At 47.7% G+C, this 13724-nt stretch overlaps 1 protein-coding gene across 2 annotated transcripts in view; it reads left to right on the forward strand.

Annotated features, from left to right (window-relative positions):
• CUX2 (cut like homeobox 2) overlaps positions 1-13724 on the forward strand; it is a 250431-nt gene that overhangs the window by 136965 nt on the left and 99742 nt on the right. For both annotated transcript variants that reach the window (XM_083514127.1, XM_083514129.1), the window contains exon 3: positions 2253-2300. In XM_083514127.1, the coding sequence (XP_083370253.1) occupies positions 2253-2300 (48 nt within the window). The remainder of the gene's footprint in view (positions 1-2252; positions 2301-13724) is intronic.

Below are 13724 nucleotides of genomic sequence, written 5' to 3' on the forward strand. Positions count from 1 at the left end.
TAATTAAATCAACCCAGTGCCAGATTTACGTACAAGCTAAACAAGCTATAGCTTAGGGCCCCACTCTCTTGAGGGCCCCCAAAATATTTGAAGGGGGGGCAAACTGGATGTACATTTCCAAAATAAAAGATAAAAAACAAATAAAATAAAACCTACGTACAGCATCAGTGGCAAAAGGCTTTGGATACATATTAGGTGCATAAATTACCATATAGCATATAATCAACACAAAAAACAGCGGCAATTTGTTGTTGACAAAGGACAGCTGGACGTATAAAGGGCCCCATTACCTTCAATAGCTTAGGGCCTCATCAAACCTAAATCTGGCCCTGAATCAACCATAAGCTAAATGCACATCAAAACACACATTGACATTCTACACAGCTGGACAGGCCTGTCTAAACCAAGAATGTTTTTAGCAGGGGTCGAAAAGAGTACAGTGAAGGAGCCTGACTGATGTCAATAGGCGGGGAGTTCCAAAGTCCAGGTGCTGCCAGACTAAAATATCCATTTCTTACAAATGTAGAACAGGTACTATGTGGCACCTGTGGCAGGTTCAGTTCCACAAATCAAAGTGGTCAAGTGGGTATTTATGGGGTGAGGCAATGACCCCAAGTAGCAGCTTGCCGCGGGTGGCGCTGTGGGTTAAACCACAGAGCCTAGGACTTGCCGATCAGAAGGTCGGAGGTTCGAATCCCCGCGACAGGGTGAGCTCCCGTTGCTCGGCCCCTGCTCCTGCCAACCTAGCAGTTCGAAAGCACTTCAAAGTGCAAGTAGATAAATAGGTACCACTCTGGCAGGAAAGTAAACGGTGTTTCCATGCGCTGCTCTGGTTCGCCAGAAGCGGCTTAGTCATGCTGGCCACATGACCCAGAAGCTGTACGCCGGCTCCCTCGGCCAGTAAAGCGAGATGAGCGCCGCAACCCCAGAGTTGGCCACGACTGGACCTAATGGTCAGGGGTCCCTTTACCTTTACCTTTTTAGCAGCTTGAGCTTGAACTTGACCCGGTAGCAAATTGGAAGCCAGTGCAGGTCCCAGGCATTGTAAGCTGATGGGGTCTCACTCCTGTCAGCAATTGGGCTGCAGCATTCTGCACTAACTGCATGCCATCATGTCTTGGCTTGTGCCCTCGCCTGTCGGAATGACGGGGTGCCCAGCGCCTTGGCAGAAAATGCCCCTTCTTTCAGAACTGTGCTCTCCCCAACCCCGTCAAGTTATTTTATATAACAAGTAAAAGTGTTCCAAGGCCTCGTTGCAGAAATCCTGGCACCCGCCTCCCGAGCAGATGGAACGCCACTTTGTTGCTGTATTTGTTGCCGCTGCTGCTCTTTTCCTCTCCCCAAAATAAATGTTGTTTTAGTCAGTTTGACAGTTGGGGGCTTCCCCCGCCTTCGCTCCCCTCCCCTCCCAACACCGCCTCATGCCAGCTTCTACAATTATGTTCCTAGCTTGTATCTAAATTAAGAAGACTTGGGGTGGAGGGTTTGCAGCACCTTATATTATACTAAGGTATTAATTGGGGGGGAGAGGCAATTAAGCAGAGAGCCGAAATCCACAAACCCTGTCCCATGAAAGGCAGTGTAGCATAATGGTTAGAGTGCTGGACTAGGACCAGGGAAAAACAGAGGTGGGGGACTCCTTGAGCCAGCCCCCCCCCAAATACACAGAGCAAACCTTTCTGGTCCCAAGAATATTGGCTCAAGGAGCAAAATGGGGGTGAAGGCAATAGAGTAGACCTGGTACAGGAATGGACTTAGCTTATTGCCCTGTTGGGGGTGCAAATTGCTCCTTCCTCGGATGTTAGATCAATCATTTTATGAGCGATTGTGTCTAAATTGAGGAGAGGGGCTGTGTGTACCTGGGTGTGTGTACATGAGAGAGTGTGGATCAGCGTGTGAGTGGGTACACCCATTTTTGCCCTCATTCCCCACTGGTCTGCGATCATTGGAAGAGTGGCCAAGGATGAAAGTGGCCAAAAAAACATCACCATCTCCACCACACCAGCCTAAAAACCGGCCTTTGTTTCTCCTTTAAGTATTATTGTTCTTATCCTCAGTATGCAAATGTAATCAGCTAATTAGTCGATTTGAAACCTGCTCAATTAATCAAAACCAAGGCTTCTTTAATTAGGTGGCAGCCCAGCTTCATATGAGGAACCAGTTCTGAGGGAATTCGGAGGGCTGGATTAACAAAGAGCTCCGTTGCCAGACTCGGGTCTAATTGTGGGCTTCCGCCATTTTCTCTCTTCCAGGAGGTCCGCGACATGGTGGCTCCTGTCTTGAAGAGCTTCCAGGCAGAGGTAAGAAGCCGTCTGTGCCCAAGGTACTTCTTAGCCACCGCGAGCCACCTGTAAGCCGCTCGGGGGACACAAAGTCTAAGGACACAGGGCCTAAGAGAAAAACGAACCACACACAGCGGTATCAGCAGCAGGTTCAAAGTCCAAAGATGGCTCCAGGTTTTTGGTGTCAACTCAAGTGGTAGCCAACATGGTGCCCTTCCAGATGTTATTGGCTGTAGTGGTTAGAGTGTCAGACTTTGGCCTCGGAGAGAGCAGGGTTCGAATCCCCATTTGGCCAGGAAGTTCACTGGGTGTCACCTTGGGCCAATCACTGCCTCTCAGCCAAACCCTACCTCACCTGTGGAGATTAGATGGGGATGGGGAGACAACTATGTACACCAAAAGGTGGGGTGTTAATGCAATCAATCAATCAATCAATCAATCAATCAATCAGCTCTACCTCTCATTTAAATCGGAACCAATGAAGGTGGTGAATGTCCTGTGGGTGTCTGGAGGCCATTAGAGGATGGTTGGTGGTCAATGGATTGAGGTTGAATCTTGACAAGATAGAAGTACTGTTTCTAGGGGACAGGGGGCGGGCAGGTGGGGGGGATTCCCTGGTTCCGAATGGGGTAACTGTGCCCATAAAAGACCAGGCGCACAGCCTGAGAGTCATTTAAAGTCGTAAATGTCCTTGGCTCTATATACCTGAAGGAGTGTCTCCACTTCCATCATCCAGAGGTCCATCTCCGAGGGCCTTCTGGCGGTTCCCTCACAGAGAGAGCTCTCACACTCAGATGAGATTACCTCTTTGCTGCTGCGGTAGAAGCCAATACAGTGGTACCTCGGGTTACATACGCTTCAGGTTACAGACTCCGCTAACCCAGAAATAATGCTTCAGGTTAAGAACTTTGCTTCAGGATAAGAACAGAAAACTTGCTCCGGTGGCGCGGCAGCAGGAGGAGGCCCCATTAGCTAAAGTGGTGCTTCAGGTTAAGAACAGTTTCAGGTTAAAAACGGACCTCCGGAACGAATTAAGTTCTTAACCCCTAGGTACCACTGTACCACATGATCATGTGAATTTACTTCCTCCGTTAAATTCCCTGCACAAGAGATGGATTTGATGATGGATTCACTGACTGGGTGTTTTTTTCCACCACTCCTTGATAATCTTTATTATTATTGCCTGTCCTTCTCCCGCAGGTCTCAGGGCAGGTTACGACCAGTTAAAATTCAGAAATAAAAACAGTTAAAACATACTACATTCACATGAGCAGGGTGGGTCCTGAAACACACATCAGAGTTGTCGAAGGCCAGGGCCAAGAGTTGTGTCTTCAGCATTCACAAAAAACTGTATAGTGAGGGGCCGCCACAGAGAAGGCCCTCACCCAGGCCACCCCCCAAAACTTGTGAGGGAAGTGGAACTGCTGAGAGGGCCCCTGGGCAGGTCTGTTGTTTTTGATGGCTTCCTTCCTTAACTCCATCCATCAAGGCTTTTTTGCTGTGGGGAATGAGTTCTATTCCAGCTTTCGGTGGAGCCATGGCTCTGAGAGATTTAAATGCTTCCGAGGTGGTGAAGGCAGGTGTTGGAGAAATATCACACTTTGGAGCGTTCCTAAAATCTTCATTATTCTCTTGCCGGGGTGGGGAGTGGAGAGGAGCAGAGAAATAGTTCCTCCGTCTGCGCGGCTTCTACCCCGCTTAGCTCGAAACCCCCAGAGAGACGCCGGCGCTCGGCAACAGCACATTAGAGACTGTCATCTTGCGAGCTTCGCCTTACTTTTAAATCTGTCTCTTTGGAACGACATAACAGCACAAGGAAAAATATTAAAGTAAACAATAACTGGATTTACACAAATGTGGGCTGATTTCCATATTTTTCATCACTTCACTTTATTACCCAGTTTTTACTGATATGCTTATTTATTTATAGGGCAATCCGGTATTGATTCATTCCGAAACGCTCGGCGTAAACACATAAAAGAGAATGATAACAATAGGAATGTATTTCTGGTTGTTTTAAATACTGCCTGTTTCCCCAGCAGATGTCATTAGATCCTCTGGGAGAGAGGGGGGGTGGGACGGAGGGGGTGGGGTGCTGGCACAGAGAAGGGAGCAGGGCTGGGGTATCTATGAGGCAGCTGCCTCAGAGCTCTTTAACCAGCCAGCTAGTTTGTAGGAATGCAATATAAGAACCCTATTTTCCAGGGACAGTCCCAGATTTACAGAAGCCGTCCTGGTTTCTGACTGGATCCCGGAATATCCCGCTTTTCCTTAGGACATCCCTATTTTCATCAGAGAAATGTTGGAGGATATGGAGTTGCCTGACCCCAAAGCCAAGGAAATAAGTAACTATACAGTGGTACCTCAGGTTAAGAAATTAATTCGTTCTGGAGGTCCGTTCTTAACCTGAAACTGTTCTTAACCTGAGGTACCACTTTAGCTAATGGGGCCTCCCACCGCTGCCACGCCATTTCTGTTCTCATCCTGAAACGGAAGTTCTTAACCCGAGGTACTATTTCTGGGTTAGCGGAGTCTGTAACCTGAAGCGTCTGTAACCTGAAGCGTCTGTAACCCGAGGTACCACTGTACAACCTTTAGAAGACATGTGAAGGCAGCCCAGTATAGGGATTTTTAAAAAAATATTTAATGTTTTGTTATGTTTTTAGATATGTTGGAAGCCACCCAGAGTGGCTGGGGCAACCCAGTCAAATGGGTGGGGTGTAATAATAATAATAATAATAATAATAATAATAATAATACTACAGTGGTACCTCGAGTTACAAACACCTCAGGTTACAAACGCTTCAGGTTACAAACCCCGCTAACCTGGAAGAGTTACCTCGAGTTGAGAACTTTGCCTCAGGATGAGAATGGAAATCGTGTGCCGGCAGTGCAGCGGCAGCAAGAGGCCCCATTAGCGAAAGCACGCCTCTAGTTAAGAACAGTTTCAGGTTAAGAACAGATCTCCGGAACGAATTAAGTTTGTAACTAGAGGTGCCACTGTAATAGACATCCCTATTTTCACTGGATAAATGTTGGAGGGTATGCCCCATGCCATCTAGGCTGCCTAGCCTAGACTAGACTGTGGTGGCAGAGCACAACTGACCTGGCTAGCAGCTGCTGATAGCTTTATCCTTCATGAACTTGTCCAGTCCTCTTTTATAGCCACCTAGAGAGCCAGTCTGGTGTAGTGGTTAAGAGCGGTGGACTCGTAATCTGGTGAACCGGGTTCGCATCTCCGCTCCTCCACATGCAGCTGCTGGGTGACCTTGGGCCAGTCACACTTCTCTGAAGTCTCTCAGCCCCACTCACCTCACAGAGTGTTTGTTGTGGGGGAGGAAGGGAAAGGAGAATGTTAGCCGCTTGGAGACTCCTGAAGGGGAGTGATAAAGTGGGATATCAAATCCAAACTCTTCTTCTTCTTCTAAGTTGGTGGCCATCCTCATTTGTTCTTCCAGAGAGGTGGGGCCTACCACACTTTGGTCTTCCGACCTGAGACTTCCAGCCGTACCAGCTGCCTTCTGAAACAACTTCTCTTAGCCCTGCCTTCAGTCTTGTGCATTTGACTTGGACATGTCACTCAACCCTGGTTCTCTGAACTTGAAGAGCCCACAGAGCTGGACAGGAGGGAGCCTGCAATCCCAGTCCATCCACAGTGGTCAGGGCCTTGGGACTGATATGGCCTAGACCAGGGCCGTTGGCTGCTGTCTCTAAACCCAGATAGACACAGTGTGTTCACTGGCTTCCCAAGTTCCTGAGGTCAACTGCTGGTTCTGTAAGACTATTGGAACAGGGACCTGTCTTCTTGAATTTTGTGAAGTGCCAGGTAGAGCAAGAACGGGAAACCTTTGGCCCTCCATATGTTTCAGAATTGCTCTTGGGAGAAAAGCAATGACAAACCTAGACAGCATCTTAAAAAGCAGAGAGATCACCTTGCCGACAAAGGTCCATATAGTTAAAGCTATGGTTTTCCCAGTAGTGATGTATGGAAGTGAGAGCTAGACCATAAAGAAGGCTGATCGACGAAGAATTGATGCTTTTGGATTATGATGCTGGAGGAGACTCTTGAGAGTCCCATGGACTGCAAGAAAATCAAACCTCTCCATTCTTCAGGAAATCAGCCCTGAGCGCTCACTGGAAGGACAGATCCTGAAGCTGAGGCTCCAGTACTTTGGCCACCTCATGAGAAGAGAAGACTCTCTGGAAAAGACCCTGATGTTGGGAAAGATGGAGGGCACAAGGAGAAGGGGACGACAGAGGACGAGATGGTTGGACAGTGTTCTCAAAGCTACAAACATGAGATTGACCAAACTGCGGGAGGCAGTGGAAGACAGGAGTGCCTGGCGTGCTCTGGTCCATGGGGTCACAAAGAGTCAGACACGACTAAATGACTAAACAACAACAACAACAACATGCTTCAGAATTGCAACTCTCAGCAGCTTTAGCAAGCATGGCTAGTGGCCAGGGATGGTTGGAGTTTGAGTTCAACAACATCTGGAGGACCAGAGATTCCTCACCCTTGATCTATTCTAGGGTAATGGTTGTATCTCAGTGGTATAGGAAATGCTTTGCACACAGAAGGTTCCAGCTTCAGTTCCTGGGACCACAAACTTAACATGAGCCAACAGGATGTCACAGCAGCAAAAAACCCAATGTTGTTCTAGATTGCATCAACAGACGTCTAGTGTCCAAGTCAAGGGAAATAATAGTACTGCTCTATTCTGACTTGGTGAGAGCCCATCTGGAGTCCTGTGTCCAGTTGTGGACACCACAAATTTTAAGAAGGAAATTGACGGAACTTGAGCAGAGGAGGGCAACTAAGATGTTCAAGGGTCTGGAAACCAAGCTTTCTGAGGAACAGTTGGAGGAGCTGGGTATGTTGAGCCTGGAAAAGAGGAGATATGATAACCATCTTCAAATATCTTAAGTGGAAGATGAAGAAAGCTTGTTTTTTCCTGCTCTGGAGGGTAGGACTTGAGCCAATGGTTTCAAGTTACAAGAAAGGAGAGTCAAACTTAAACATCAGAGATAACTTTCTGATGGTCAGAGCTGTTCGACAGTGAAACAGACTCCCATGAGAGGTGGTGGACTCTCCTTCCTTGGAGGTTTTTAAGCAGATGTTGGATGGCCATCGGTCATGTATGATTTAGGTAAGTTTCCTGCATTGCAGGGAGTTGGACTAGATGACCCTCGAAGGTCCCTTCCAACTACAGTTCTGTGATTCTAGGGGAAACACCTGCCTGAAACCTTGGAGAGCCACTGCGAAGTTAGTGTAGACAATAACGAGTGAGATGGACTGTTGGTGTGACTTGGTATGAGGCAGCTTCTAACATTCTTGTGCTTTCATTTAGTGGAGGATATGACGCTGAGAGCCAGTGTGGTGTAGTGGTTCAGAACGGTGAACTCGTAATCTGGTGAACTGGGTTCGCTTCCCTGCTCCTCCACATGCAGCTGCTGGGTGACCTTGGGCCAGTCACACTTCTTTGAAGTCTCTCAGCCTCACTCACCTCACAGAGTGTTTGTTGTGGGGGAGGAAGGGAAAGGAGATTGTTAGCCGCTTTGAGACTCCTTAAAGGTAAAGGTAAAGGGACCCCTGACCATTAGGCCCAGTCGTGGCCAACTCTGGGGTTGCAGCGCTCATCTCGCTTTATTGGCCGAGGGAGCTGGCGTACAGCTTCTGGGTCATGTGGTCAGCGTGACTAAGCCACTTCTGGCAAACCAGAGCAGCACACGGAAACGCCCCGTTTACCTTCCCGCCGGAGCGGTACCTATTTATCTACTTGCACTTTGAGGTGCTTTCGAACTGCTAGGTTGGCAGGTGCAGGGACCGAGCAACGGGAGCTCACCCCGTCACGGGGATTTGAACCGCCGACCTTCTGATCAGCAAGTCCTAGCCTCTGTGGTTTAACCCACAGCGCCACCCGCATCCAGGGTAGTGATAAACCAGGATATCAAATCCAAACTCTTCTTCTCTTCTTCTAAATCGAGTCAGAACAATGCACCCATTTAGGCCAGTATGGTCTGCTCTGCTCTGCTCTGCTCTGCTCTGCTCTGACTGGTGCCTGAGGCCAGGATCCTTTGCTGACCTGCCACCTGAGAGTCAAGGAGTTGGACCTTCTGCATGCAAAGCCTGAGTTAAAACATCAAACATTAAAAACCTCCCTAAACAAGGCTGCCTTCAGATGTCTTCTAAAAGTCAGATAGTCGTTCATTTCCTTGATATCTGAAGGTGTTCCACACGAAGGGTGCCACTACCGAGAAGGCCCTCTGCCTGGTTCCCTGTAACCTCACTTCTCGCAGTGAGGGAACCGCCAGAAGACCCTTGGAGGAGGACCTGGCGTGGCATGGAGAGTAAATGGATGAAGGAAAGTATATCTCCCTCTGTCGTAATCCTAGAACTCATGGACTTCCAGTGAAGCTGAATGTTGAAAGATTCAGGACGAATAAAATGATGGCCTTCTTCATGCAGCACATAATTAAACTATGGAAGTCATTCCCACAGGATGCAGGGTTGGTCACCAACCTGGGTGGCTTTAAAAGAGGACTAGACAGGTTTGTGGAGGAGAGGGCTATCAGTGGCTACTAGCCAGAAGAGCTGTGTTCTATCTTCACAGCAGGGACGTGGGTGGCGCTGTGGGTTAAACCACAGAGCCTAGGACTTGCCGATCATAAGGTCGGCGGTTTGAATCCCCGCGATGGGGTGAGCTCCCATTGCTCGGTCCCTGCTCCTGCCAACCTAGCAGTTCGAAAGCACGTCAAAGTGCAAGTAGATAAATAGGTACCGCTCTGGTGGGAAGGTAAACGGCGTTTCTGTGCGCTGCTCTGGTTTGCCAGAAGCAGCTTAGTCATGCTGGTCACATGACCTGGAAGCTGTACGCCGGCTCCCTCGGCCAGTAAAGCGAGATGAGCGCCGCAACCCCAGAGCTGGCCACGACTGGACCTAATGGTCAGGGGTCCCTTTACTTTATCTTCACAGCAATGCTTCTGAACACCAGTTCCTGGAAACCACAGGGCTCTTGTGCCCAGATCCTGCTTGCTGTTTCCCCTTTGGGGCATCTGCCTGGCTGCTGTGAGAACAGGGTGTTGGGCTAGAGGGGCCACCGGCCTGATCCAGCTGTAGGGCTCTTCTTGTGTTCTTCCAGTGCCCCATGGCCCTTCTTTTCCATGGAAGCAGACTGGAGAATGGTGCCATCCTTAGCTCAGTGGTCTAGCTGGTAAGGTCCCAGCATCTAGGATGTGATGAGTCTCCAGACTCTGGGCACACCCAGCGGATAGCTGTCAACATTTCCCTTTTTTAAAAAGGGAAATTCCCTTATTCCGAATAGGATTCCTTGCAAGAAAAGGGGAAAGTTGATGGCTATGACCCAGCGGTGCCTGTGGGGAGGAAGGAATAAGAGGCACCCTCCTTTCGGAGGAGAGGGAACCAGCTTCTCTCTTCGCCCCCCAACATGATTCAATAAATAAAAACCTGCCTTTAATTTTCCATTACTGGGAAGACAAAAGGCCTGCCCGCGACGGTGGTGGAGTGGCGACAGCTTGAAATGGCCAAAGTTTTTGAGTCTCCTTGCAGACAGGGAAAAGAGCAGAGCCAGAACCCCGCTAATTACAAAAGTTGCTTTATGAAAGATAATTCAAAGCAATAATTTAGCAAACATAATCAAGTAGCACAGATGGGGATTCTGATGAATAGTTTGCAACATGCAATTAGCAGCTCTTGCAGTTACATATCATTAACCCTCAGAGCACAAAAATTATTTTCTCATTATTAGATGAAAAGGTAAAATTAAGCTGACTAGACAGTTAAGGAGCAAACTACAATTAATTACCTTCATTTATTACAGTCATTATTTGAAACTTTATCCCCCCCCCACCTTCTCCTCCTCCTCCTCCTCCTCCCTTCGACTGGATGCGTGAAAACATCTAAATTAAAAGTTTTAGTACATTAAAATAAAGGTAACATAGTCTACATTCCTGAGCATCCAAAATAGTGGTGGAAGGAAAGCAAAGAGATGACTACAGTGTCCCAGTTGTCACTGACGGGGCTTCCAAAGGTTACGAGTTCAAGAATCCAGGTTATTTCACAGGGCTCTCCCCACCACAGGAACAGAAACTGACATTCAGACAGGAGAGGCTATTCAAGGGGCAATTAAGAGGTTATATATCACTTATCCTCAACCTGTATTCGTCGGGAAGCAACAAAACGGGTATAACTGGCAAACAGGACCCTTTTAATTAAAAGCACAGGAGCCCCCCAAAGCCTCAATAGTGCTTTGCCTGTCCATATGAATAGGAGGGGTGCTGTTGGAGCTGGAGGTGCTGTAGTTATGTTTTATCACTCCCCAAATCACCAGATCCAGACTGAAAAAATAGGAGAGAACCAAAGAAAGCAGTGGAATTTATTTATTTGAAAGTAACATTTGAGAAGGGACGCGGGTGGCACTGTGTTTTAAACCACAGAGCCTAGGACATGCCGATCAGGTCAGCGGTTTGAATCCCCATGACGGGGTGAGCTCCCGTTGCTCGGTCCCTGCTCCTGCCAACCTAGCAGTTCGAACCTCCGGCCTGGTGGAACGCTCTGTCTCATGAGACCAGGGCCCTGCGGGATCTGATTTCTTTCCGCAGGGCCTGCAAGACAGAGTTGTTCCACCTGGCCTTTGGCTTGGAATCAGTTTGATTCCCTCCCCCTCTTTCTTTTTTCCTTTCTCCTCCTGTGATGAGGCTGCATTTTAATGTTTTAATGTTGTATTTTAATCTTGTTTTTAAGTTGTATTCATTCAACTTGTTTTTATTATTGGTTGTTATCCACCCTGAGCCCGGCCTTGGCTGGGGAGGGTGGGGTATAAATAAAAATTATTATTATTATCATCATCATCATCATCATCATCCTGGTCCAACCAGCTCCTCCATAAGACTCATAACACCACCCCAAACAGGAAGCCTTTCATAGCCCTTCATGTCCAGGAGTGGAGCATGGCCAGTCTGGGTGGGCAGGACCAAGCTAAAGCCTGATAATGCTTCACTATCTGGGCAGATGCTCCATAGTGGGTGGTTCCCAGTCCTTGCCTGGCATTCTCCTGAGAGCAGGCTCTGCAGCAGATAATCTTAGAAGTTCTTTGCTGCACTGCGAAGCTACAATTGGAAACATGAGTAGGCATATCCTCTTTAGGTAAAGGGACCCCTGACCATTAGGTCCAGTCATGACCAACTCTGGGGTTGCAGAGCTCATCTTGCCAGCGTACAGCTTCCGGGTCATGTGGCCATAATGACTAAGCCGCTTCTGGCAAACCAGAGCAGCGCACGGAAACGCCGTTTACCTTCCCGCTGGAGCGGTACCTATTTATCTACTTGCACTTTGACGTGCTTTCAAACTGCTAGGTTGAATAAGAATGGAAGTAAGGTAACAAATTGCTGCATTTAACTATATGACTGAGAACGCAGGGGAGGGTGATGTGAGGAAGTCCAAAGATTATGAAAATATGATTTATGAATATCCTTACTTTATTTGTAATTTCTTTTCTTATTTCTTATTCTTACTTTTTTATTCTTACTTTTTCTTATAATCTTACTTTGAACTTCTTTATTTGTTATGTGTTTGATGTTATCTTTGTTGTTTAAAATTGCAATAAATATTTTATATAAAAAAAAAAATCAAACTGCTAGGTTGGCAGGAGCAGGGACCGAGCAACGGGGGCTCACCCCGTTGCGGGGATTTGAACTGCCGACCTTCTGATCGGCAAGTCCTAGACTCTGTGGTTTAACCCACAGCGCCACCCGAGTCCCATATCCTCTTTAAAAAGGAAAGAAAAAGCAGATCTCGCCCTGTTTATATATAAGGTTGTCCCTGTTTGTGTGATATGTGCTGTTTAGTTTGTTAATTAAAGGAATACAGCATGGGTTGCCTTCCCAAAACAAATGATAATCTGCCACAGGTTTCCCCTGCTCTTCTGCCTATACCTCGTCTGTGCCTCAGTTTCTCCACTCGGCCGGCCAAAGCTCCATTCTCTCCCCACTCCACCTGCCTTGAAGGCACAAAACAGTTCAGAGTTCAGGGAGCTACACACACCCAGACTGACCTTTTCTCACCCTGGCACTTAAAATCAATCTCCTATGCTCAGCCCTAGCTGGAGTTTTCACTCAGAGGACTTTTTCAGGCTGAGCATCAGTGCAGGCTGGATGTCCACTCTGCCACAACTGTCCCTCTTAAAATATGATCGCCAAATGTGTTTGCAAGTACCTCACTTTCTACTTTCCCCCAATGCTTGGTGTTTCCAAAGATTTTTAGTGGGGTGGAGGAGTGCAGAAAACACGCTTTTATTACTTCTGTTAGGGCAGCCTAAGAATTGCATTGGCCAGTTTTGCTGCCACATCACACTGCTGGCTCGCAACCAGTTTCTGATGGACTGAGATCTTGAGAGCTTCTTTTCACATGTGCTTCTGCCAAGCCGTTCAATCCCTCCAGGAGGTTTATTCTCGGTTCCCAGGCTTTGCCCAGGCCTCCACAACCTTCATACACAAGCTGTCAACTGCTGCCTCCTTGAACTCGGCCAGGATTGTGTGGGTGTCCCTGTGTGTGGCGTGACAGGCAAAGGACTCCTTGAGAAAGTTGTAATGAGATTACCGTCCTTTGGCTTCTAATATCAGGAACTTTGCCAGAGCTCCATTGTGCCTGTCAGGAAGTATTATGAGGAAATAGAGGGCTCGCAGCAATTTTATTTCATTCAGCATCATCATCTTGGCAAAGTAAATGATTTAAAGCCCCCCCTCCCCCCCTTTGTTTTCCTCCTCAGTTAAGCGGTCTTTTTCAGCAGATCTTTGTTATATATCCCATTAGGAATAACATCATCCAAAGGATAAGACTGGTTCATGTATCTTTCTTCTTTTAACAACAGAATGATGATGATGATGATGTTGAATTTGAAGAACACACAATCTTATCTTGAACTAGAATTCCCATGTTTTAGAATCAACTGTTTGATCTATTTTGATGTAAGCTGGAGTGGGGTTCAGTTTTGTTCTGGCCTTGTGAGATTTTGGGGGGTCTCCTCAGCTGATCTCTGTCCTGCCTTCTCCCGGCTGCCAGGCTGACACTCGCTGAAGGAACAGAAGTTTAGAAAATTATGCAAGGCACGCGGAGAAAGTGGAACGAGAACGTTTTCTCCCTCTCTCCTAACACTAGAATTGTGGGGATCCAGTGAAACTGGAAGGTTGGAGGATTCGGGGCAGAGAAAAGAAAGGACTTCTTCACGCACACATGGTTAAACTGTGGAACTCACTCCCACTGGAGGCAGTAAGGGCCACCAACTTGGATGGCTTCAAAAGAGGATCAGAGTTCAAGTACACAGTCAAAACACTTGAGTTGTGAAGCAGGGGCAGGGAGAATTCCAAGGGCCAAGCAGGGAAGCCCATTTGGCCCCCAGGCCTGACCCGAGGGTCTGAGGAGAC

Source organism: Podarcis liolepis (assembly GCF_965112155.1).
Source record: "Podarcis liolepis genome assembly, chromosome: 7".
In the NCBI taxonomy this organism is placed as follows: domain Eukaryota; kingdom Metazoa; phylum Chordata; class Lepidosauria; order Squamata; family Lacertidae; genus Podarcis; species Podarcis liolepis.